The 23,889-nt window shown below is 43.0% G+C and overlaps 1 protein-coding gene across 1 annotated transcript in view; it reads left to right on the top strand.

Moving 5' to 3' along the window:
* Positions 1 to 23,889, top strand: part of BRINP1 (BMP/retinoic acid inducible neural specific 1) — a 143,121-nt gene that overhangs the window by 73,978 nt on the left and 45,254 nt on the right. Inside the window, exons 3-4 of the mRNA XM_055579477.1 lie at positions 6,896 to 7,065; positions 10,041 to 10,146. Of these exons, the coding sequence (XP_055435452.1) occupies positions 6,896 to 7,065; positions 10,041 to 10,146 (276 nt within the window). The remainder of the gene's footprint in view (positions 1 to 6,895; positions 7,066 to 10,040; positions 10,147 to 23,889) is intronic.

The raw sequence follows: 23,889 nt of genomic DNA, 5'->3' as shown, positions 1-23,889 counted from the left end.
CTCTGGGATCCTCACTTTTGGGGCGACGTCTGTTCAACTCATAAAATACTTGATGTGAGAGCCTTTTATGGATAGTGATGAAGTGAAAACATTGGGGTCTGGAATGACACAATCTATGCAGGGATGGTCATTCCCCTTGGTTCCTCTGAAGCTTCTATTTTAGACCAAAGGGAACACCTTGCAGGCTGGGTGTCTGTGTGATGAATATAACTAAGCTTGCACATGTGCATGGGAGTGCATGCCCGCTTGCACAGATGCCTGCTAATACTTTTGTGAAAGTTAATCTATACATGGACATACATACACATGCATTGCACACATGCATATGCCTTGAACCCGTGAATATGGCTGCAGTATATACATATATGTGTGTATGTGAGCTTTCACATGTATGTGAATGTATGCATATTGCAGGAATATCTGTTGAATGTGTGAAAGCCTATGGTTTTGTGCTTGTGTAAATGTGTGTGTGTGTGTATACTCATTACCCACCCTGTATTTTGGGAGAGCTCCCCTTGGCTAAGAGGAAGGCTGTGAACTAAGTCGCTGGGGAAAGGCTGAGGAAAGGCTTTTCAGAAGGAAAGGCTGAGGGATACCCCAGAGACCTGAAGTCCAGACATGCCCTTCCCTTTTCTGGAAACAGTGTCCCCTAGTGACTCAGAAGGTAAGATGATGGGTTTTCCCCTCATCGCCCATCCTCTGCATGTCCCACTTTGTTCCCCCCTGAAAGAAGTGCTGCAGAGAGTGAGACAAAACCCCCAGAGGACAGAAAGACTGAGGAAAGGGCTATGAGGGGTGAAGAGGCAATTTGCAGGAATGCCCAAATGGGAAAGCAACTCTAAACAGAATGTTCTCTTAATAAACAAGAAATTAAGTCTTAATAATGCAGCAAGAAGCCCATTAACCCCTCTTGATCTAAGGTTTGCTTCTTCCAGTTCTCAGTCCTGAGGGACCTGGGCTATTTCGCCTTCTCTTTCACAGGCCCCTTAGAGAGCCTGAGCTGACACGTGTAATATTTATTTCCTCTGCCTCCTGGCTCTAACTTCTAGCTTATATTCACTTATTTAATCATTTACCTCTCCACTCATCTATCTGTTCATCTATCCATTTAATCATCTGTCTCCCCCTCTGCCCATCAAATGGTAACTGAACTTTGGCTCATTTGACCTGGGAGAAGCACTGGGAACATTACAAAGAAAAATCAGATAGAGTCCTTCTTGCCTCAGGCCACTACTCGCCCTCTGGAACTCAACATCTAATTGTTGAGTATTGCTACTGCTAAGTCGCTTCAGTTGTGTCCGCCTCTGTGCCACCCCATAGACGGCAGCCCACCAGGCTCCCCTGTCCCTGGGATTCTCCAGGCAAGAATACTGGAGTGGGTTGCCATTTCCTTCTCCAATTGTTGAGTATAAAGTCATCTTTAAGCCAAGTCTGTTCAGGTTGCTGCAGATCCAAAGGATGGACGGCCACGCTCTCCTGTATAACTGGCAAAGGCTTCATGGAAAGGAGTAGATATGAGTTTCTTATCCTGAACTCAGCTTAAATCTAGGCATGTGGAACCCAGAGATTAATTTTAATGATCCTGAATCTTCTCATGGGAAGATTTCAGTCTAGTAGTTAAGGCAGATGTGTCATTCAACAAACACTGTAGAGCTGGACCACTTTCGTCTTTATCCCTTCATCCACACATAAAATGCTGATCATTTGTTAAGCACATAATATATGCCCAGATTGTGCTAGGCAATGACAATGAAGTGATGAAAGGCTCTTACATCCTCGTTGACTTCACAGAGCTTCTTCTCTAGTAAAAGAGACAGGCTGTTCAAGAAGCAATCACCAGGAAGTGTAGCAGAAATACAAGGAGGCCATGCATGGAAGCATGTGGTTAGTGTCCTTACTTCAGCCTAAGTAAACAGTTGGTGACTCACGGAAGGCTTCCTAGAGGTGGTGTTGAGTTTGGTGCCACCTGAGCAATGAGTAGAAGTCAGCCAGGAGAAAAGCAGAGCCCCATCCATGAGAGGAAAAAGGACACGTTTGTGTAGGACCGAGCATAGCTGGAGTGACAGCAGATGCAGCGGGGAGAGATCAGAGCATCAGTGGCTTGGGTCCCACAGTACTGACAGGGATGCAGGCGCCCCCTCCAGGCTGCATCCCACCCCACGCAGCGGTACCTTCACTCTTCATCTGGCGTGTGTGTTGAAGTGATTCCTGTGTGTGTCTGTCCACTAGACCAGGGTCGTCCAATCGAAATATGACATAAGCCGCTAGTGTGAGTCACATATGCCATTCACAACTTTCCAATCACGTTTTTAAAAGTGAAAAGAAAAGGGGGAGAGTCAATTTAACCATATATTTTATCTCACATAATATATCCAGAATATTATTTCAACATGTAATGAAAACCTATTATTGATATTTTTATTTCTTTTTTCCTGTTAATCTGTTTTTATTTTGTAGTTGAAGTATATTTGATTTACAATATTGCGTTATATTTAGATGTACAGCAGTCATTCAGTTTTGTATATATTTCTTCAGATTCTTTTCCATTATGAGTTATTACAAGACATTGAATCTTGTTCCCTTTATTGTATAGTAAACCCTTGTTGCTTATCTTTTATGTATAGTAATTTGCACCTGTTAATTGCACACTCCTAATTTATCCATCCTGCCCTCTTCCCTTTGGTAACCATAGGTTTGTTTTCTGTGTCTTTGAATCTGCTTTGTAAATAAGTTCATTTGTATCATTTTTTAGAACCTGCATGTAAGTGACATCATGTGATATCTGTCTCTCTCTGTCTTACTTCGCTCAGTATAATCATCTCTAGGTCCATCCATGTGGCTGTAGGCAGCACTGTTTCATTCTTCTTTATGGCTCAGTAATATTCCATGGCCCATATGTAACACACCTTCATAAGTCAAGCATCTGTTGATGAGTGTTGAGTTGTTTCCACGCCTTGGCTGTTGTGAATAGTGCTGCTATGAACACGGGGTACATGGACCTTTCCAAATTAGAGATTTCTCTGGATATGTGCCCAGGAGTGAGATTGCTGGATCATATTTTTTAGTTTTTTAAGGAGCCTCCATACCATTTTCCATAATGGCTGCACCAGTTTACATTCCCACCAACAGTGGAGGAAGGTTCCATTTTCTCCACACCCTTTCCAGCCTTTGCTATTACTGCGATATTTTAGTTTGCTTTTTTTTTTTTGACATTGTCCATTTCTTGGGATTCCACTGTGTAGTTTATAGGCACAGTGCATCTCAGCTTGGTACGACTGGATTTCAGATGCTCAGCAGCCGCATTTGGCCAGTGGCTCCTACACTGGGCAGCACGCACGTTCCCTGGGTGACTCCAGGATGGGGGCGCTCTTATTCACTTGTCAGCGTTGCCTGGCGGTGCTCAGAGCACACGGAATACAGCGCATATATGCGAGCTAAGCAGAATGGACGCCCTGGAGAGCGATAAAGCCAGGTGATGACAGCTTTCTTGCGGGGAGGGTGTGGCCGGGAAAGCCGCACCAAGACGGGGTAACCGAGCAGGTTCTGAAGCGTGTGCAGGAGACACGAGGCCACGGACACAGGGGTAAGAGCGGGCAACACTGGCGTAGGGCACAGAAAGCTGGACAGGATTTCAGGAGCCAGACGTGTAGAGGGAGGAAATCATGGCATTCCAAGCAGAAAATAAATAAACAAATAAAAATGGAGTCTGAGGAAAGACCGGGAGGAAAATTGGCAAGAATAAAGCATGGAGGCAGAAGGAATGGTCTGGCTGAAAGACAGACTGTAGGCTCCACAGGGAGCCACAGAACCACAAGGAAACCACCTTCCAAAAGCAGTCAGGGCGGGGCCAAGGCGGAGGGATTAACCTTTGTGTCAGGACCGTGTCTGCCTCCTGTTCTTCCCAGAGTAATTGTTGTGTGTGTGTGCGTGTGTGTGTGTGTATATGTGTGTGTGTTTAACCTTCCCTTTAACAAAAAATCATCAGCATTCTAAAGAAATTTCAGTTATCTTCGATATCAGCCTTTTGTCCTCAGAAAGTTATCGGTAACGTTTTTTCTCTGACGACCCTATTGTATTGGGTTGACGAAAAGCAAGGATAAGTCTTATATGACTGATAATTTGCGGTACCAAACAATGGCAGAACTTATTCTGTGCCAGGCAGAGCTCAGGTACTTTATGTCATTAACAGATTTAATCCTATGACAACCTAGGAGGTAAACAGCTACTGTTTCCAATATTACGCATGAAAACCCTGCCCTGCAGAGGGATTTGCAACTGATTCCTGTAGCTCGTTCAAGTCCAGGCAGTCTAGTTCTAGAATCAAAGGTTCTGCTAATATTCCAAATGATTTTTGGTTGCTACAACAAACAGATGCTAATGTAAGGACTTTGTATGTACTAATTAATTTATTCTTCTTAATTACTCCATGAAATAGGTGCTCTTCTTCCTCTAATCCTATTCATGAATAAACTGAGAAACAGAGGTTCACGAATGTCCCCAGGTTCACAATTAGTTGAGAGTGGAGCCAGAGATGCAAGAATCAGATCTGTTTAGGTGGAGCTTCCCTTCTGAAGTTCTGATGAATCATCCTGTTATCCAAAATAAAATCCACCATAAATCCGTACTGTTAGTAACATATGCATTTATTTCTAAGGAAAAATTCATGGAGTAAATTAGGTAAGGTTTCTCTCTCTCTCTCTCTCTCTTCTATGCTATGTCTAACTTTCTTGTCATCTCCCCTCTCCTGCAAAATGTAGCTTAAGAAATATTTATTGAATAAATGAAAAAAGTAGATGGTTTAACTCTTTACTATTAATATATCCCAAGCACCAGACTTTGGACAAAGGATTATGTTACACGCATGCTCAGTCCCTCAGTTGTGTCTGTCTCTTTGCTAACCCTCTGTCTATGGAATTCTCCAGGCAAGAATACTGGAGTGGGTAGCCATTTCCTCCTTTGGGGGATCTTTCAGACCCAGGGATTGACCCCAGTCTCCTAAAGCAGTGACTAATATAGACAGTGGGCTTCCCCAGTGGCTTAGTGATAAAAAGTCCATCTGCAATGTAGGAGACCGAGGTTCGATTCCTGAGTCGGGAAGATCCCCTGGAGAAGGAACTGGCAACCCACTTCAGTATCCTTGCCTGGGAAATCCCATGGACAGAGGAGCCTGGCAGGCTGCAGTCTGTGAGGTTGCAAAAGAGTTAGACATGACTTAGCAATTAAACAACAACAACAATAATATAGACAGTATCTGCTTTCATGGGACTGACAGTTTAGTTCTTCCTCTCTCCGCAGACACATAGTTATTCCTATTTGTTTATCTGTCAGATCAGATCAGATCAGTCGCTTGGTCGTGTCTCACTCTTTGCGACCCCATGAATCGCAGCACGCCAGGCCTCCCTGTCCATCACCAACTCCCGGAGTTCACTCAGACTCACGTCCATCGAGTCAGTGATGCCATCCAGCCATCTCATCCTCTGTCGTCCCCTTCTCCTCCTGCCCCCAATCCCTCCCAGCATCAGAGTCTTTTCCAATGAGTCAATTCTTCACATGAGGTGGCCAAAGTACTGGAGTTTCAGCTTTAGCATCATTCCTTCCAAAGAAATCCCAGGGCTGATCTCCTTCAGAATGGACTGGTTGGATTTCCTTGCAGTCCATGGGACTCTCAAGAGTCTTCTCCAGCACCCCAGTTCAAAAGCATCAATTCTTTGGCACTCAGCCTTCTTCACAGTCCAACTCTCACAGCCATACATGACCACAGGAAAAACCATAGCCTTGACTAGACGGACCTTTGTTGGCAAAGTAATGTCTCTGCTTTTGAATATGCTATCTAGGTTGGTCATAACTTTCCTTCCAAGGAGTAAGCGTCTTAATTTCATGGCTGCAGTCACCATCTGTAGTGATTTTGGAGCCCAGAAAAATAAAGTCTGACACTGTTTCCACTGTTTCCCCATCTATTTCCCATGAAGTGGTGGGACCGGATGCCATGATCTTCGTTTTCTGAATGTTGAGCTTTAAGCCAACTTTTTCACTCTCCACTTTCACTTTCATCAAGAGGCTTTTGAGTTCCTCTTCACTTTCTGCCATAAGGGTGGTGTCATCTGCATATCTGAGGTTATGGATATTTCTCCCAGCAATCTTGATTCCAGCTTGTGCTTCCTCCAGCCCAGTGTTTCTCATGATGTACTCTGCATATAAGTTAAATAAACAGGGTGACAATATACAGCCTTGACGAACTCCTTTTCCTATTTGGAACCAGTCTGTTGTTCCATGTCCAGTTCTAACTGTTGCTTCCTGACCTGCATACAAATTTCTCAAGAGGCAGATCAGGTGGTCTGGTATTCCCATCTCTTTCAGAATTTTCCAGTTTATTGTGATCCACACAGTCAAAGGCTTTGGCATAGTCAATAAAGCATAAATAGATGTTTTTCTGGAACTCTCTTGCTTTTTCTATGTTTATCTGTATCTGTGTCTAAACTGCATCTTATCTCTCTCTCCCCCATCTCTCGCTCTCTCTGTCCATCTGTCTATCTGGGAAGGGGTAGCAGAAGGAGAAAGAGAGGAAGGAAAGGAGGAAACAAGGAGGGAAGAGGAGAAAGGAGAAATGAGAGGAGGAATAAGAGGAACTGGATGGTAAAAAGGAACCAGAGGAGGAGGAGAAAGGAGTGGGAAGGGATCAGCTAAGTTTGTTTTCATGATTCCCCTCCTGTTGAAGCTTTGTGCTCACTGCCACCTCTGGACTGTCTTGCTTGTACTGTGCTCTTGATTTTCAGAGGCAGTAGGAAATCTGGGCAAATTTAGAGGCCCAAAGCTGTTCTCTGCTTCGAAGCCCTGAAGCCTCTCTACCCCTCACAGAGTTCAACAGCCTGCCTGACTTCTCTACTTTTCCCTGCAGGGGAGGAGGCCTTGACCATGTACATGGACAAAAGTCGCCTGGACAGAAAGTCAGGGAATGCCACGCAAAGTGTTGAAGCTCTGCACCAGCTTGCGTCATCCTACTTTGTTGACCGTGATGGCACCATGAGGAGGCTCCATGAGATCCAGATATCAACTGGAGCAATCAAGGTACAGCTTGAGGGTGGCAGGTTCTTAAGACAGCAGCACTGTGCTAAAGTGGTCTGAGTCGATGGGCAGATGAAATTCCTACCTTCCTCATTTCCTATGCAGCTAGCAGTGCCCCTGGCCAGCCACTCTGACTGAGGTTGTCCAATGCCCTGTAATACCCTGAGCATTGTCATTAAGATCACACATACTGATTTCCTGGGACAGCCCTGGCTGTGGTCATGAGGCGTAATTATCCATAGTACTCTCTTTCAGTCTTCAAGTTCTATGTCAATGATTTCCAGGTGCCCTTTATAGGTGAAGAAACTGAGGCTACACTGGGTAATTCATTTTCACATGGTCATAGAGTTCACAGGAGTCAGATTATGCCTAAGCCAGTAATTGGTTAACTCCTGTGTTATTCATCTCCCTCTCCCCATTTTATAGATATGAACACTGAGGTCCAAAAGTTGAAGACTTTTGCTCAGGGTTACACACCTAGCCAGTTCAGTAACAGGGATTAGAATTCTACTCTCTAGACCAGGGTCAGGAATATTTTTTGTCAAGAGCCAATAATAAATATTTCAAGATTTGCAGGTCATATGACCCCTGTTGCTACAACTCACCTATGCTGCTGTAGAACAAAATCAGCCATAGACAATGTATAAAAAAATGATCATAGTTGTATTCCAGTAAAAGTTTATTTATAAAAACAGCCAGCCTGTCACATGCTGACCCATGCTCATCACCCAGTTCTGTAGACCCTTCCAAGGTGATGGAACAGCTCTGAATGTGTGCTGGCCAAGACAGGAGCCACTAGACATATGGGGTTATAGAACTCATGACATGTGGCTACTTACAAACTATATTTGTAAGGGTTTTTTTTTTTTTTTTTAATTTACTTGAATTTAAATAGCTGTATTGGAAAGAGCAGCTGTAAAGTTTCAGCTCACTGCCTTAGAGCATAGGTACTTAAATACTTCACTTTCAATATAAGAAATTCAAGGATTACCTTTATAAAGAGAATGAAGGAGGGCATTTTTGATAAAAAGGATTAGCTCTTTGGAGGGTTTCAGTGAAGATTTTTTTGCATCTCAAGTTCTCTTAAACCAGATTATACCTGCATTTTTTACCTCTCATTCTCCAGTCTGGTTTCTTCTGAATAAAATGCAGACTTAGTGTTAGGTTGTTGTTGTTGTTGTTAGTCTTCTATCAAGACATTAAAAGGTACCTCTCAGGATAGTGTGCGTGTGAAGGGTTGGCGGGTGGCAGGGGAGTGTTGGTAGGAGTCAGGCAGATGAGTCAGAAATTGACCAAGGGAAGAGAAGAAATGTGGGCGGGAGAGCCTTGCTGAGGAGGGAGAGAAATAAATCAGATCGACAAACAAAGAGCCAGCTTATCCGAGAAGAATCGCCTATATCGGGGGGATTATGTTGTTAGAGAACTCAGCACAGAGAGCTGGAGCTTTATGAAGCCATCGGAGTCTGAGGAGCAAAGCAAAGGCCTGGTTTTCATTATTACCAAATGGTTCCCTCCCCCCGGGATGGGATTCAGAATTGAGATATTGAAGCTCTGTCGGGAGATAATCCTCTCTTGTGCATCCTGGAAGTGCAGTCTGCCTCTTTAGGAGGAGTTTCTCAGAGAAATTAGACAGAGGCCGCTCAAGAAACCATTCTTGCAACAGCTCCACCCTCGACATTCAATCTGGGACTTAGGTTTTTCTAGCCATTTCTTGAGGCTACTTCAAGACCCCGCTGGTTAGAATGGGCCTCCCTGCCAGCTTTGTCTAAGACGAGCAGCCTACCCAGGTGGGGAAGTTTTGCCTTCTTGAGTTGTTTTCCTCTTCCTGAGTATCTCTATAGCAAGATGAATTGGTAGTTTTGAATGTCTTTCAACAATAACCATGCTATTATTCTATACATACAAAAGGATAAATTACTTTTTAAAAGCAAAGCCTAATAACCTTCCATTTATGTACTGTTTCCTAAGTGCTGAACACTTCAAAAACATGATCCCTTTACTGTTAGAGTTGATATTCTAGAGATAGGGAAATTGAGGCTTATAAAGGGGAGTTACTGACCCAAAGTTCTACTGCTGGACAGAGGCGGAGCTGGCATTGCTAGAATCCTCCTTCTCTACAGCAGTCAGCGCTGTGTCTTAGCAGCAGGATGCAAACCTCAAAACAAGCCCACCAACGATTGTGTGAAATAATGGAAAGTAAAGACTGAAGGGATGAAGAAGCCACTTTACATACGAAACCATTCATATTTCAAGGTTATCTTTTAGAATAGCTGTTCACCCTATTGTCCACCACCTCGGTTATTCTCAGACAGTGTTTTAGAAACACACCGCCAGAGGACAGGGGCGTCCATTCTGCGGTGAGCTGATTGTGCTCTTTGCTAATTTTTCTGTGAAAATGGGAATGAGTTCATTGTTCCTGCCTAATGACAATGCATATGTACTCATTGATAATGCACATTGCAATTTATAAGGCTCTTGGTAATGAGATGTCTATTATCGAACATATGCCACGTGTCAGGCACTTCCGCCCATCAGGTTTAGTCTCACAACCTTCGTGGGAAGGATTTATTAGCTTCAGCTTTCAGGAGCCTAGAGAAGTGCCTGCCTGTGGTCACACAGCAAATCAATGGCCCAGCCAGGATTTAACACTGACCCTCCGATTTCCAGAGCCCATGGTTTCAAAATACCCTGTAGTGTTTCCACTTGTTATTAGTTCGTATAATACAGTGGCTCAGTGACTTGAGAACCAAGGACAGAACCTGGGCATTCTGGCTCCTGTCTGTGCTAGATTGCCCTGCTAGCCTGTCTGCTTGGCGTCAGTCAGCCCTGGTCCTCGACACAGGCAAGGGGCTCAGGGAGTGGCCACGGGCGCAGTGAGACTCTCCCTGCTGCTGCTTCACTGCTGGGGGCTGACTCTGCAGGATCCGTCTCAGCCAAGGGCATCTGTCTCACACCTGTCGCCCTCACTGTCCACTCAGGTCACAGAGACACGCACTGGGCCCCTGGGCTGTAACAGCTACGACAATCTGGACTCTGTGAGTTCCGTCCTTCTGCAGAGCACCGAGAGCAAACTGCATCTTCAAGGTAGGATGTCAGTGGAAGCGATGGGAGCTGAGAGGGGGAGGGAGCAGCCTGCCAGAGGAGGGATGGGAGAGTACCAGGAGGCCAGAAGGGAGGGAGAAGGAAGAAGAAGATGAAAGGCAGAGAGAGACCAATGAAAGCTAAAAATATGGAAATCAAGACAGTTATGATATGATGTCTTTTTTAAAATTTTAACATATATGGGACATTAAATTCATGGTTATTAATTAGTTTTCAGAGATAAAGTATGGAAGTGTGAGCTTTATCTGATTATTTTGATGAAAATGTCTAAACAGTGTTATTTATAGATGTTCCAGATCTAATATATATTAAAGTTTCATATCATAGCATCTGAATTTCCCACATTATTGTGTTTGATTCTCAATGTATTTTGGCAGATGTTATTTGAATTCAAAGAACTATAGGGCATTTTATAGAATTTGGGGTTCCGTGGAATCTTCTTTCTCCTTTGTTAATCATTTGTGGTCTTTAGCACACTCATACATATATATGTGTTTGTGTAGGCGAGTGTGCTTTTAGCAGAGTTTGCAGATGAGAACATTCAGTGCTGGCTAGAACAGAGCAAGACAAACACTCTTAGGCATTGCTAGTGAAACTGCAATAATTCTAAGGATTAGTTTGTTGAAGTATATATTTGTATTTGTTTATTACCTATTGTATGTAAGGTCCATATATACTCAAGACCCTGAAGGAAACACGTTTTAAAACAGTCATTTTATCCTGATTAATTCATCATGAAGAGAAGGGGAGATTGTAGGGGGGGAAATGATAAGACTTTTAAGCATAGATAGTGCTGTTTTAAAAAGCATAATTTATAATAGCAAAGAAAAAAACAATGTAAAGATCTCAGCTTTCTACCTGAGGAGACTAAATGAATTATGTAGCATCCATACCACATAATATTAGGCAGGTGCTAAAATGTTGTTTGTAAAGAATTTCCAAGATATGTGAAAATGATTTGGTATGATTTTCATTAAAAATGGATGATTTTGACTGAAGGAATGGTATGAACTTAATGTAAAAGGATAAGGAAAAATAAAATTGCAAGGAGTTATGCCGAGATGTTAAGAGGTTACTTCTGTATGATTAGGTTAGAGGTGATTTATTTTAGGCTTCCAATTCCTTTTCTAACTTTTCTACAGTGATCATGTATTAACTTTATAGTCAGAAAAAAATGGCATATACTTTGAGCGAGCTAAGAATGTGACCTTCTAGCAAGGTATATGATAAAGGTGATTCTGAATGTCAGTGGGAGGAAAGTTGGGTTGAGATTGGCAGATCGAGCTAAGCAGAGCCTAATATGACTTTTATATTCTGGTTCCTTGGCAACTCTTTGATTCATGCTCCTGTTATAGAAGATGGTTGGAAAGCGGTACGGGGTGAGCTTGGCAGTGTCACTTGGGAGCAGTGAATGAAAATCCATCAGGGAAATTCAGGTCAAGAGAACAGTCTAGTGTTAAAATAGAAGCCGAGAAAACAAAACCTCAAATACATGAAGAATAATCCTATCCCTCTTTATTAGAGAAAAGAGTAGACAGATGGGTTTGGTCATGCCTGATAAGAAATGAGTAAGAAAGACTGACCAACCTCGGGGGTGCCAAGATTTCCAGCGTTAGTTCCCAAATGCCTACAGTGAACTTGTGGAGTGAGAGCAGGGTTTGAATCCAGGAAGTGTGGCTCCAATCTGCGTCTGATCACCCTGCTGTGCACGAAGGAGGTAGAGAGACCTGTGAGTTATATCTGGAGTAAATTTAGGTGGGATGAGCAAGATGTTGCTAGGCAGTTATTAAGATCTTAGGGACATTTAGAAACTGATTTACCTTGAAGCTAAGGAAGTTTAAGATCCAGGGCTCTCTGGCTTTCTAAGTCCCCAACATTTCTCATTCTAAATACTCACATTCACACGTGATTTTGAATTCCTTTCCTCAGTAGGCACCTGCAGTATAAGCCTCAGTCCTCCAAAACCCAGATCTGCCATTGGTTACGTTATTTGTTGTTCAGTCACTAAGCACTTAAATGAAGTGAGCATTAATTGGACAGTAGTAGGAACCATGAAAGGGTTTTAAAAAACAAAATAGCAGGAAGAGATTAATGTTTTGAAAGATCAATCTGGCTATTGTGTGGTCAGTTAATTAAAAAGAGTAGATTAGAGGTTGGTGACCAGTTAGTTAAGGACTGTTGCAGTATTCAAGATGAAATGTCACAGATTTAGGAGGTAGCAGTTGAGATGGAGTGAAATAGACCAATTTGGAGTTACTTAGGAGGCATCATGACCAGGATTTAGTGAAAAGAACATGAAAGATTTAGATATTTAAGTGACTGGAGTGAGAGGATAAGATAGAGCTGATGGACAGGAAAATACATATGATTCAAGGTACTGTGTCATATAATAGAGATAGTAAAAGTAATGCACATTATTATGGAGATTCAGGAAAATAAAAAGGTAATTTGTTCTATCTGCCTAGGTAGAGGAATCATAGAAAGGAGAAAAATACTCACCTGGTGGAGAGTAGAACAGAGAGAAGCTTCTTACTGTAAGACAGAAGAGTATCTCTTGATTTAGAGGTAGGCTGATATTTATACTTGGACTGCAAGGAGATCCAACCAGTCCGTCCTAAAGGAGACCAGTCCTGGGTGTTCATTGGAAGGACTGATGCTAAAGCTGAAACTCCAATACTTTGGCTACCTCATGCGAAGAGTTGACTCATTGGAAAAGACTCTGATGCTGGGAGGGATTGGGGGCAGGAAGAGAAGGGGACGACAGATGATGAGATGGCTGGATGGCATCACCGATGTGATGCACATGAGTTTGGGTGAACTCCGGGAGTTGGTGATGGACAGGGAGGCCTGGCGTGCTGCGATTCACAGTGTCGCAAAGACTTGAACACAACTGTGTGACTGAACTGAGCTGAACTGATATTTATTCAGTAGCATACAGAAAGCAGCAAGTAAAATAAAAAGGTTGATAAACTGGACTACATTAAAATCAATTTCTGTTCATTAGAAGATGCCATTCATAGAATGAAAATTCAAGTTACAGAGTGGAAGGCAATATCGATGATAAATGTATCTGACCCAGAACTGATGTGTAAAATGTGTACACCCCAGGATTGAACCTGGGCCTCCTGCCTTACAGGTGGATTATTTTACCAACTGAGCTACCAAGGAAGCACACAAAATATGTAAACAACCTCTGAAACCAGTAAGCAACAGGCAGACAATCCAGGAAGACAAGAAGAGGGATGCAAAGACATGAACAGGCACTTCACAAACAAGAATATCAGAATGGCAAACAGATATTTGAAAAAGTGAATAACTTTACTTGTCCTCAGAAAATGTAGAATAAAACTGTTCGGTGTCATAACACAGCAGTCAGTCTGGCTCAGTTGGAAAAAACTGACAATATCTAGGAGTGAAGACGTGGAACAGTGGGTGTGTACACGCATTGCTTCCAGAAGAATAAATTTTCCAAATTACTTTGAAAAGCTCTTCTTGGCAGCTTCCACTAAGAACTCAATATGCCTTGACCCCATGACCCAACAGTTACAACTCCTAGGAATATGCCCCCCAAAATTATTACATATGTTCACCAAAAATCATGAATGTTCACTAGCTTTGTTCAAAAGAGTCTCCTAAATGGAAATAGCCCCCAAACCCCCATCAACAAGAAAATGGATAATTTGTCATACAGTCATATGATGAGCTACAGTACGGAAATGAGAAACAATAAACCACCATCCGTATTTTATTTTTAGCTGCTCTGGGTCTTCATCGCAGCCTTTGGGCTTTCTCAGGTGGTGGAACGCGGGCTCAGTCGTTGTAGTGCATGGGCTTAGTTGCCCCGCGACATCGGAGACCTTAGTTCCCCCACCAGGGATCGAACCCATGCGTTGAAAGACAGATTCTTAAGCACTGCACCACCGGAGGGGTCCCTAAACTGCCGTTCTATGCAGCAGTATGGAAGAATCTCATGAATGTAACACTGAATAAAAGTGAGACTTCCCTGGTGGTCCAGTGGTTAAGAATCAGCAGGCGACGCAGATTCAATCCCTGGTCAGGGAACTAAAATCCTACGTGTCGCAGACCAACTAAGCCCTATTTCCACAACTAGAGAGAAGCCCACGCTCCACAACGAAAGATCCCATGTGCCACAAGCAAGACCCGAATAAGTAAATATTTAAAAAAAGAAACACAGAATTAAAAAAGCCAGACAGGAAAGAGGAGATGCTCTTATGATTCTGCTCTTCCCACCTGTCAGAAACAGTCAGACACATACACTATTTCAGGATTCCTTTGCAGAGGAGGAACAGGGGAGTGACTGGAGAGAGAGGAGAGAGGTTTCTGGAGGTCTTGGTAAGGTTTTGATCACGATGGCCACACATGGATGTGTTTACTTTGTGAAAATTGATACAGCTGTACACACATGACTTATATGTATACATTTCTGTGTATAAAACATGCAGCTATTAAGCTTTTATTTAATAATGTGCTCTATTTTGACATCCTCTGCAAAAAGATAACATGAATAAAACGGAGACATAAAAGAGCAGGAGGTGGTCCAGCCCAGCCTAAAGGGAAGCTGCGTGGACTTGTGGGTTGAAGAACCAGAAATAACAGACGTTGCTTATTAAGCATGTCCTAGTGTGCCAGGAGCTGTGTTAGTTTATTTTTACTATACTTATATTTGTGTGTTTCTTTTTATTTGACTTGTATTTGTTTTATATAATGGGATTTATTACATTTTTAATGCTCATAGCATTTATAAGGGAGGCATAGATAAATAACATTCCCAGTTTATAGGTAAGGAAACTGGGACTGAAGAGAGGTTTCTTAATAAGCGACTGAGCCGGAATTTTAACCCCAACAGCCTGACTTTAGAGTTTCTCCCTCTTAAAATGGGTGGCTCGGCATTCCTCTGGTCACCTCCTGATGCCTCTGCATGAGGGCTGGGGGCAGATTCTGCAGGTTTATTAGGGTAGATGGAGGATGATATGAATGGCACTCGAATGACCTTCACTTTGTGGTGTTTCATAAAAGGTTCACAGAACAAGGCAAAGGTGGAGAGAAATAGAAAAATTAAAAAAAAATGAAAAAGGAAGTTTGGAGATGGAGACTTGAAATGAGAAAGAAAGTATCATGGAAATGAAAAGAGGCTATTAGTAGTCAAAGCAGCAACCACCGAGCTACTTGTAATAATGCTAATGGCATAATGATAACTTTTCATTTTTATCCTTCTCTCTCCAAGAAGCCCATTGAGTGTTTTACTGACATTGTCGTGTAATTGAATTGAGTATCCATCTGGTGAGATGGATGTACAGAGAACAGACCTCTGCCTCCATAGCTCACTGGCGTGGAAAGGGATGCAGAAAAAATAGTTTGCTGAAATCTAGGGATAATTCAGAAATGTATTCATTCACACATTCACTTACTCATTTAGTAATATTTATTGAATGTCAGCTATACATCAGACATTGTTTTAAGAACAGGATATAGAGCTCTGAATAAGCTAACTCTCAGTAATTTTGGAGTTTACATTGAGTGTGTGGGTATTGGGGGAGCAGACACTAAACAAGTAAACAGAAAAATATATTTTCTTTACAGTCAGAGAGATAGTGAGGGAATAGGTCATCTAGAAATTTGTAGACCGTGGAACAGGCTTTAGATTTTACTCTAAATGAAATGAGAAGCCATTGCAAATATGGGCGGTGGAATAACTGGACCTGACTTCCATTTTACGTGAATTACTATGACGTTCTGTAGAAGAGACTTGTAGAGGGCAAGATCACATACAAGGAACCCAGCTAGAAGGCCATCATATTTATTAAGCTGAGAGAAAAATGACAGCCTGGGCCACCGATAGTGACTGTGAGGGTTGTAAGAAGTGACTGAATTATGGATATACTTTTAATTCAAGTAGAGCTGACATTCTTTGGCAGTGGACTGAGGAAACATGAGAGAAAGAGAGAGACAGAGGATGTTCCCGGAGTTTTGCCCGAGCAGCTGCAGCGATCGGATTCCCTTACTGCTATGGTGAATACTGTCGAAGGCCGTGAGGAATTGGGTTTGAACCTAGGTTTGAGAAATCTGTTATGTCTATGTTGAGTGGACACTTGGAAAGTCAGGGGAGAGGACAGCGATGTAAATTAGCATACGGATGATAGCTAATGATGTGAGATTGGATAAGATCACCTTGAGAGAGAGTATAGATAGAGAAAAGAAGGAGCCCAGTGATTGAGCCATGGGGAATTTAATATTTATGAGTTGGGATAATGGCATCATAATGAGGAACAAGGAAAGGAAGCTAAGAACTGGCTGAGGAGCAGAGTGGAGGCAGTGACGGGAAGAGAGCCAAGAGAATGTGACATCCTAGAAATCAGGTGGAGAGGCCATTGTCAATTGCGTCAGTTGCTGCTGATGGGATGGGGAAGAGGGACATGAGAAGAGACTAGTGGGGTTAGCAGCATGGAAGGCATGGGTGACCCCAACAATGCTTCAGTAGAGTTATGGGAGTGGAAGCCTGAGTAGAGTGACTTCAGGAGAAAATAAGAAGAGAGGAAGTGAGGGCAGGGCTTTAGCAAACTCTAGAGGAATCTCACAGTAAATGGTACAGTAGCAGAAAGTGACGTGGGGTCCCTGAGCTTTTCTTCTTTTTTAATATAGAAGCAACAAAACTCTGATATGTTGTCGGGGAGTTATCTTCAGAGAGGGAAACCTTGATTCTGTGAGCAAGAGGGATTTTGCTCCACTGGGGTCATGGTTGAGCAGGGAAGAGTGAATAGGATCTTGTATATGACTGGAATTATTTACCTTAGATAAGACCTCCTGCAAGTTCGTACAGGGTAAAGGGAAAAAGAACATATGGACCCAAAGGTGGGTCCAGTTCACAGTTGTGGTAACAGGGCCAGTTTCTTCAACTTTACTCCTGGTTACTTTTCATTGACCTGTTAAAAGATTTTTCAGATTTTCAGTTCAGTTCAGCTGCTCAGTCGTGTCCGACTCTATGTGACCCTATGGACTGCAGCACAACAGGCTTTCCTGTCCATCACCAACTCCTGGAACTTGCTGAAACTCATGTCCATCGAGTTGGTGATGCCATCCAACCATCTCATCCTCTGTTGTCCCCTTCTCCTCCTGCCTTCAATGTTTCCCGGCATCAGGGTCTTTTCTAATGAGTCAGCTCTTCGCATCAGTCGAGTATTTGAGTTTCAGCTTCAGCATCAGTCCTTCCAATGAATATTCAGGACTGATTTCCTTTAGGAAATCACTTCCAGATCTTAAGATCACTTACTGATCTTGAATTATTTCTCTTCAGCCTCCTCCTTTTTTCTTCCCTCCCTCTTCCTCCTCCTCCTTTCCCTTCCATTCTTTCCCTGTCTCTTCTTGAAAGCTCAGCTCCTTCCAGAGCAGTCTCTGTCACCTATCACTGATGCCCTCGGAATCTGTTCATGCCCTAAATGACGGCTCTTCTCTCATTCATTGAGTTCAGTCCATCTTTTCACGCCCAACACAAATGTCCATCCTCTCATCAGGAATCCTTCCTTCTTTACCTTGTCTTGGCTCACCTCCTCCCATCACCATTTCTCTCTTCCCTGGCTCATCTCAATGATTGTCAAACCAGTTTTATTGATTCTGATCGCTTCTGCTGATCCATCCCCATCTGAGCAGCCAGTACGCTCTTCCTAGCACCAAATCAAATACTGTTACTTCTCTGCTTAAAACCCTTCCCTGTCTCTGAGCTGGGTATAAGTTGTAGACCTGGGCGCCAGGCTGGTGATAATCAAACTTGCACCTGTTTTCTTGGCTTTGTCATATTCCACCATCCAGTACATACCCGCATCCTTACTCCAGGCCTGTGGAATTTCTTACATTTCACTATAGGCATCTTTTTTGTTGTTGTTTTTATTACTTTGCACCTTTGTGCATCATTTCTCCGGTTCCTGGACTTCCACTTCTCCCCAGAAAGCTCCTCTTCCTGCACCTGCTCAGGTTGTTAGACACCCTGTGCACCTTCTTCTCTACGATCTGTCACGTAATATTATTAATCTGGCTCCCTAGTTGTAGTATAAGTTCCTCATTGCTAAGGGCGATCTCTGTCTCTAGCATGATATATAGAATCTGGCTCATAAACAGTGTACATACACGGAAGATACGTGTTAAATGAATTTATAAATAATCGATGAATAATTAAATGAATGAATCACCCAACCCATAGTGAGCTCCATTTGCTCTGAATTGTTATGATTCTCATTCCACATCATGCCGGATCCAGTTCAACCTGAAAGGACGATGTCCTGAGACCTCCTCTGTGCCCAGAGCCTCCCTTCCTGCATGGAGAGCATTCTTCAGAGGGCACGTGCCTTTTCTGTGCTGTGGCTGTTCTACCTTTTAGGCGAGAGCCACGCCCGTGTACTCTCTCAAATGCCACCTCTTCCCAGAAGCCTCTTTTAAGACCCCTTGTATGGCTTTTTTGTTTGTTTTTATTTAAAATTTTTTTTTGTAGTTAGAAATTTTATTCCAGAATGAAACTACAAAACTTCATCTTGCAACATGTTCATTTTGTTTAGGTTTTACCTTTCATATTAAATTTAATCGTAGGTTTCTTTAAGGAAGGGATTTTGCCAACTTTGTGTTTCATTATATTATAGTGCTGTGGCCATTGGGACTCATATAATATCTATTTGCTGAACTGGAAGTTGGTATAGTATTGGTGTAACAGTGACCAGAGAAAGTGGAGGACCAGGAGGCTGGGGGAAAGGAGAGAAAGAGGAAGGGAAACCAGCGTGGGAAGAAAGGGAGGCGAGAGCAGGTGAAGGATGGAGGTGAAGGATGAGGAAGTGAAGGGTGGAGGAGGGGGAGAGAGAAGGGCAGAGAAGAAAAGGGAAGAGGAGCAGGGGGGTGAAGAAGAGGCAGAGTCGAGGAGGAGAGGGAGGGGTGAGAGGAGCCGCTGAGGCGAGAGGATCGAGGAAGACCCCTTTCCTGGGCCGTTCCTCGTTCGCACCATAAACGGAGCAGAGATGATTTTCAAGGCCTCTTACATCAAGTAGGAGAAAGAGAGGGACAGAGCGTGTGGAGCTGTTTAAAATCAACATTATTTTGAGCTGTTACACCTTCTCAGGCATTGTGCTTATACCCATGAGCCTGTTTATCTCTCCCACCAACTGAGAGCTAGGGATTATGCTCCCCCATTACACAGATGAAGAAACTGAGGCCTCCCAAGGTAAAGTCACTTTCCCAAGGCCCCCACCCCTCTGCTTCTGGCTCCTGGCTGCCTGGGTGCCAAGATAGCTTTTCTCAGGGAGCTTTGAGTCAGCACAGTACATTCTCCGTGTGGAGAGAATGGGACTAAATCCCTGCACAGCTGCAGTGGTAGAGGAAGAGAGGAAGGAAGGTGATTCCGTCTTTCTTTCATGAAGCCCCATCGCCCCCGGCGGCCTTGTGACCCCAGCGGGAACGCCGAGCGATTGCTACCAGCGCCGGCTCTAGTCAGCAGCTTTGGGCTGAATCCTCATTAAGAATTAGCCTGGGGTCGCAGGCAATGGCTCGTGACTAAGGGCCTTCTTGTTGATTAGCGGGGGTCTAGGAGGCAGTGATGGGGATCCGGATTTCCGCCTTCCCGCGGCTCTGTCTGTAAAAGCCTGTTGGACAAAAGAACAGCCCCTTCATGACAAATGGGATTGCTGACTGCCACCCAACTGCTTGAGTCCAAATATTGGTTTTCCTTTATGAGCCTAGGAGCACTGTGTTCTCTGCCTTGTGAGAAAAAGTGGAGTTCCTCTTAGGAAGTAGATTGAAGATGCCAATTAAAGACTGAATCAGAACACAAGTAGAATAGGGAGGCACACATGCGCAGTTGCTCAGTCATGTCCAACTCTTTGTGACTCCATGAACTGGAGCCCATCAGGCTCCTCGGTCCTTGGGATTTTCCCAGTAAGAATACTGGAGTGGGTTGCCATTTCCTCCTCTGGGGGATCTTCCCGTCCCAGGGATTTATCCTGTGTCTCCTGCATTGGCAGGTGGATCCTTTACCACTGAGCCACCAGAGGAGCCCAGAATGGGAGGATCCAAGAGCAAATGTGATAGTGATAAGTCCTTGAACTAGTTAATTAAGTCTCTGAGCTTTTTCTGGTCTTCTAATCTGCAAAATTAGACTGATGCTGAAGCTCCAATACTTTGGCCACCTGTTGCGAAGAACTGGCTCATCGGAAAAGATCCTGATGCTGGGAAAGACTGAAGGCAGGAGGAGAAGGGGACAACAGAGGATGAGATGGTTGGATGGCATCACCGACTTGATGGACGGAAGTTTAAGCAAACTCTGGGAGTTGGTGGACAGGGAAGCCTAGTATGCTGCTGTCCATTGGGTCGAAAAGAGTGGGACATGACTGAACTAAGCTGAATCTGCACAAAATGGGAATGAAAATACTCCTGTCTCAGAGCCATGATCCTACATTTATTTGGAAAATATATAAAAAGTTCAGACAGTAAAAAATCTGCCTGCAATGCGGGAGACCCGAGTTTGATCCCTGGGTTGAGAAGATCCCCTGGAGAAGGAAAGGGCAACCCACTCCAGTAATATTGCCTGGAGAATTCCATGGACAGAGGAGCCTGGCAGGCTGCAGTCCATGGGGTTCACAAAGAGTCTGGACATGACTGAGTGACTTAACACTTAACACATATAGAGAAAGCATCTGACCTAAAACGAAGGGGGTTGATATAAAGTAATAGACGATTTCCTGGATAATTCTCACATGCCAGGTATAGAGTTCATTCCTTTATATCAATCTATCGTGGAAACCTCAACACAATCCATTTTCCAATTTTGAGAATTGAGGTTCACAGAAGTTAATTAACTGTCTTGTAGTCAGCAGAGCAGGAATTTGAGCCCATGTCCACTCAGTGGCAGTGCTCTTTAAGTACGTACTATGTTGTGTCTCAACCTGAAATGAATATCGTAATCATGGTTTTTATTGGAGCCGGTAGTTCTGTAGCCCTTTCTATGTGCCGATAGGTTCTGCTGTTGACTTTTGGAAGTCTGTGATTTTCCTAAAATTACTTGCCAACTTGTGGATGTGCGTAGGCGTGCCATTTCCATAGCTATTCTCATACTCTCAAAAGAATCCAGAACCATAAAAGATCAAAATACCTTTAGAACAGACGATTGTGAGAGCCTTGCAACATTCCAGGTGTAGATGATGATAAAAAGGGCTGCCTCTGACCAGGGGAAACCTGAAATAAAGTGGTGACTCAATACTCAGATCTGTATAGAAAGAGCTGCATATGCTGATGGAGTATTAGCTGTATTGTGTGTGTGTTAGGCGCTCAGTCGTGTCTGACTCTTTACAACCATGTGGACTGTAGGCCGCCAGACTCCTCTGTCCATGGAATTCTCCAGGCAAGAATACTGGAGTGGTTGTCATTCCCTTCTCCAAGCTGTGTTGCTGCTGCTGCTAAGTCACTTCAGTCGTGTCCGACTCTGTGCGACCCCATAGACGGCAGCCCATCAGGCTCCCCCGTCCCTAGGATTCTCCAGGAAAGAATACTGGAAGCTGTGTTGAGAGAAAGCCTATTAGAGGGTTCATCTTTTGGTGTGGGGTCATGTGAGGCTCTGCCTTTCAATAAACTTGTGGTCAAGAGTGTAACACAGAAATCCTGGACTGATCAGTGATCAATGAGACTGTTTGATCTACTTTCACTACCACGTCCCATTCGATTCCTCGTTGATCTCATTGATTGTACAGAAATCAGGCATCAGGATGGTCAAGACCTAAATCACCCATGGAAATTAATATATTGACTCTCTTTAAACAAGGTACCTGTTTATTTTTATTTTTTATTTTTATCTTTTGTTCTTAGCTGTCAGAATTTATCTTAGGCAGAATTAAGCTCTCCTTTGGCACTGCAAATATAGTTCTTTCAATGCATTTCACTGTATTCTGGGTACATTCTACCTTTTGTTATGTGCACAGTTGTTCATATTTGCTACTAAATTGCCCTGATCCTTGAAAGTAGAATTCGTATCCTTTTAAATTTGCTCATTATTCAGTTTTTACTTACCTGATGTGTGCTCTTACTTACATAGTGTATGCCCAATATATATTTACTGATTTAAATTTATGTGAACTATCAAATTAATTTGCTTTGAATCTTAGTTTTTTTAAATTGTGATGAAATATACATAACAAAGTTTAATGTTGTAGGCATTTAAAAGTGCACAGTTCAGTGGCATTAAGCCTATTCACAGTGGTGTGCAACTACCATCCCTTACTAGTTCCAGAACTTTCTCACCATCCCATGTGGAAATTCTGTATCCATTAAACAGTCGTCTCTGTTCTTCACTCCCTCCAGTTCCTGGCAACTACTAATCGCATTTCTGTCTCTATGGATTTGCCTGCTCTGAACATTTCATATGATTGGAATTATATAATGTGTGTGTGTGTGTGTGTCTGGCATCATTCATGTAGCGAAATGTTTTCAAGGCTCATCCATGTTGTGGCATGAAACAGCACTTCATTCTATGACTGAGTTAATATTCTACTGCATGGATATCCATATCCACATTTTGTTTGTCCATTCATATGTTGATGGATATTTAGGGTTTCTCTGCCTTTTGATCAATATTGCTCCTGTGAACAACATGTTCAAGTTTTAATTTGAATACCTGTGTCCAGTTTTTTTGAATATATACCTTAAGAGTGCAATTGCTGGATCATACAGCAATTAAATTTTAAAAAATTTAAATTTTGTACCAAAGCCTTGGTACAAAAATAGGTTTATTTTGTAATGGATTGCCTGACTCCATTGTTCTCTTCCCCTGAGAGGATTATTATACACAGGAATGCATTACCATGTGACAGGCAGTGTTGTCCTGTAGGAGACGTATACACCTCACTTAGTTGACATTGGACTTGGCCATATGACTTGCTTTGGCCAGTGGAATATAACGCACACTTCATTTTAGGAGACACTGCCTGGTTTGGCTTTTACCCTTTTCCCTCTGAGAATGGCATATATACCTGAGAGAGGCCACTCCTTCAGCTTTGGTCCGAAGAAGAAGACATCTGACACAGAGCCAAAGCCCAGCCAACATGAAACACGAGCAAGAAATAAACCTTTTGTGGTTGTAAACCACTGGGATTTGGGGGCTCTGTGTTATGAAACAGAAACTTAACCAAAGCTCAATGGTACTGAAACACTGGCTTAAGCAATGCAAACCACACTTCCTTACGGCTTGGCTTCTCGGTGCCTTAACTGGGCTAATGTGCCTTATGGGCCTCAAGAGCTTGATTGAATACACAGAGTCTCCTGAATGTATTTGATCTTGGTTACATGTGCAGGTCTATAATTCTGGATCATACAACTTGGCAAATGCTGGACTATTAATATAATATCATTTGGGTTAAATCCTGTCCAAAATAACTTTTACTCTGCTCTTAGAAATGTACAAGGCTTTTCTTTATTCCTTCTGCTGAAATGTGTATATATTTTATTTTAATTCTACATTTAAGAATTTTGTTCTCCTATCCAACTGGGGCCCCTTGAGGTCAAAACCATTTTATTAATTTTCTGTATCTCTAGCATCTAGTACATTGTCTGCCTCAATAAAGTGGTGAGTGAAAGGACTTTTCTAAGTGTGGCAGAATTGAGCAGCTTTATTTTTGCACACGTACTGTGAGCTAGTTTTGTGTTTGATATCGTGGAAAGAATGCAAAGACATAGAAGCCAGTCGTA

The sequence above is a fragment of the Bubalus kerabau genome, chromosome 4 (genome assembly GCF_029407905.1).
Source record: "Bubalus kerabau isolate K-KA32 ecotype Philippines breed swamp buffalo chromosome 4, PCC_UOA_SB_1v2, whole genome shotgun sequence".
Lineage (NCBI taxonomy): Eukaryota > Metazoa > Chordata > Mammalia > Artiodactyla > Bovidae > Bubalus > Bubalus kerabau.
The sequence above is the reverse complement of the archived record's forward strand: the minus strand, read 5'-3'. Positions and strand labels throughout refer to the sequence as shown.